We start from the raw sequence: 2,151 nt of genomic DNA, 5'->3' as shown, positions 1-2,151 counted from the left end.
GATCTTCTGAACTGGTTCCTTTATATCCAAGGTCTTCGGAACTGACTCCTTTATATCCGTGGTCTTCTGAATTGCCTCCTTTATATACATGGTCTTCTGGACTGTCTCCCCTTTATCCATGATCTTTTGAACTGGTTCCTTTATATCCATTGTCTTCTGAACTGGTTCTTTATATCCATTGTCATTTGAACTGGTTCCTTTATATCCATTGTCTTCTGAACTGGTTCTTTATATCCATTGTCATTAGAACTGGTTCCTTTATATCCATTGTCTTCTGACTGGTTCCTTTATATCCATTGTCCTCTGAACAAGTTCCTTTATATCCATTGTCTTCTGAACTGGTTCCTTTATATCCATTGTCTTCGGAACTGGTTCCTTTGCATCCATTGTCTTCTGAGCTGGTTCCTTTATATCCATTGTCTTCTGAACTGGTTCCTTTATATCCATTGTCTTCTGAACTGGTTCCTTTGTATCCATTGTCTTCTGAACTGGTTCCTTTTTATCCATAGTCTTCTTAACTGGTTCTTTTGTATCCATGGTCTTCTGAACTGGTTCCTTTATATCTATTGTCTTCTGAACTGGTTCCTTTATATCCATTGTCTTCTGAACTGGTTCCTTTATATCCATTGTCCTTTAAACTGGTTCTTTTATATCCATGGTCTTGTGGACTGGCCTCTTTCTGTCCATTGTCTTCTGAACTGGTTTCTTTATATCCATGGTCTTCTGAAGTGGCTCCTTTATATCCATGGTCTTCTGAGGTGGCACTGCTAGGATAATCCAGGTTTCCTTAGTTACAAGAGAAAAACGGGTGTTGGCGACATTTGTGGCTTGATGAAATCTGCCGCTTCCTTGTCCTTATTTGAAATCCTTTAACTTGGATTTTATTTTTATTTAAACTTTCACTTCCACTTTATATTTCGAAAATTTTGTTTCAGGTCTCAACACCCGTGTGCTATTTTGCGTATGCATATTCATATTTGTGCGCGCCTACGGACTTTTTTCTCTTTCACGGATGCAGTTAATTTGAATCTGAAATTCTTTGGTGTGAATTCTATCCGACGCCAACATTTCACCTATTTTCATAAGCATATTTAGCTAAGAGAATATTTTCAAAACATTTATATTACGAAAATATGAGACACAAGAGTCTTTCCCGAGTTTTCCGTAAGCATTCAATGATAATCAGTGAACATTTCGAAGGGTAATGGAAGACTGAAGCGACAACCAAGAAATTTCACTCGTATTCATATGCAGTAAATATGTGGAGTGTTTGGACGTAATTCACGTCTCTATATCGCAACCTTAAATGATCAAGCGTTCGATTGCGTAACGTAAAATTGTACTTGCATTGAATTTGGAATTTAGGAATGGAAAGGGTTCAAGGGAGAGTTATGTTGAATGACAGGAAATAAACGAGCAACGCTGGACAGTGACACATAGGCTAAACGCAACCCTTCTTTTTTTTTTTTAATTCAGTTTTATTCTATTCTTATATCGTGTATCTTAAATTTCGTTTAAGAGCTGTCGAGTAGCCCAAGCGAGGCTCCATGGTAATCAGTTCAAGATTTCAAATGTTATAACTTAACAGTAATTTGAATATTTTTAAGTTATCTTATGTGTTCTTAAATGTAAAGAGTAAAGTTACGGAACATATTCAGTTACTGAATTTGGCCCTCGGCTGGATCCTCATAAATCTGTTTGGTAACATCTGAATTAGAATATGGGGGAAAGATGGGAAAAGGATAACAATTTCATAACGTAAAATTACAAATCGTTTCTATATATAGCAAAGGGGTTTCTTCCTTTCCTTCCGTGTTCAACCGCGCACGTATGAATAATTTATTCCGTTTTATACGGAAACAATGTCACAACTTTCTTGTTGTTAATTTCAGTTTGTTTTAGATTGTGATTGTTTATCCGGGCGCATTTAAACTTCTGGATGAGTTAAGGCAGATAATCCGTGAACATTTTGCATACGAAAATAACGTTGTTCTCCTGCACTGGTTGTTTTACTCCCTCCGGGATGCAAGAGCGGAGACAACGGGATTTGAGATATTTTCATGAAAATATAGTTATGAATATATATATATAGATATATATATATATATATATATATATATATATATATATATATATATATATATATATTTA

General features: G+C 35.6%; 1 protein-coding gene across 1 annotated transcript; it reads right to left on the bottom strand.

The window, feature by feature from the left end:
- Positions 1-258: 258 nt before the first annotated feature.
- LOC136834108 (uncharacterized abhydrolase domain-containing protein DDB_G0269086-like) lies at positions 259-627 on the bottom strand. The gene has a single exon (XM_067096365.1). It carries the CDS (start codon positions 625-627, stop codon positions 259-261), a length of 369 nt encoding a protein of 122 aa, XP_066952466.1.
- Positions 628-2,151: the final 1,524 nt, after the last annotated feature.

The sequence above is a fragment of the Macrobrachium rosenbergii genome, chromosome 53 (genome assembly GCF_040412425.1).
Source record: "Macrobrachium rosenbergii isolate ZJJX-2024 chromosome 53, ASM4041242v1, whole genome shotgun sequence".
NCBI lineage: Eukaryota > Metazoa > Arthropoda > Malacostraca > Decapoda > Palaemonidae > Macrobrachium > Macrobrachium rosenbergii.
Note: the sequence above shows the minus strand (reverse complement) of the source record. Positions and strands in the feature narration are given on the sequence as shown.

What these genes read in the sequence shown, in the direction of transcription:
- LOC136834108 (XM_067096365.1), bottom strand. Translation starts at nt 627, where the DNA reads ATGGATATAAAGGAACCAGTTCAGAAGACAATGGATATAAAGGAACCA.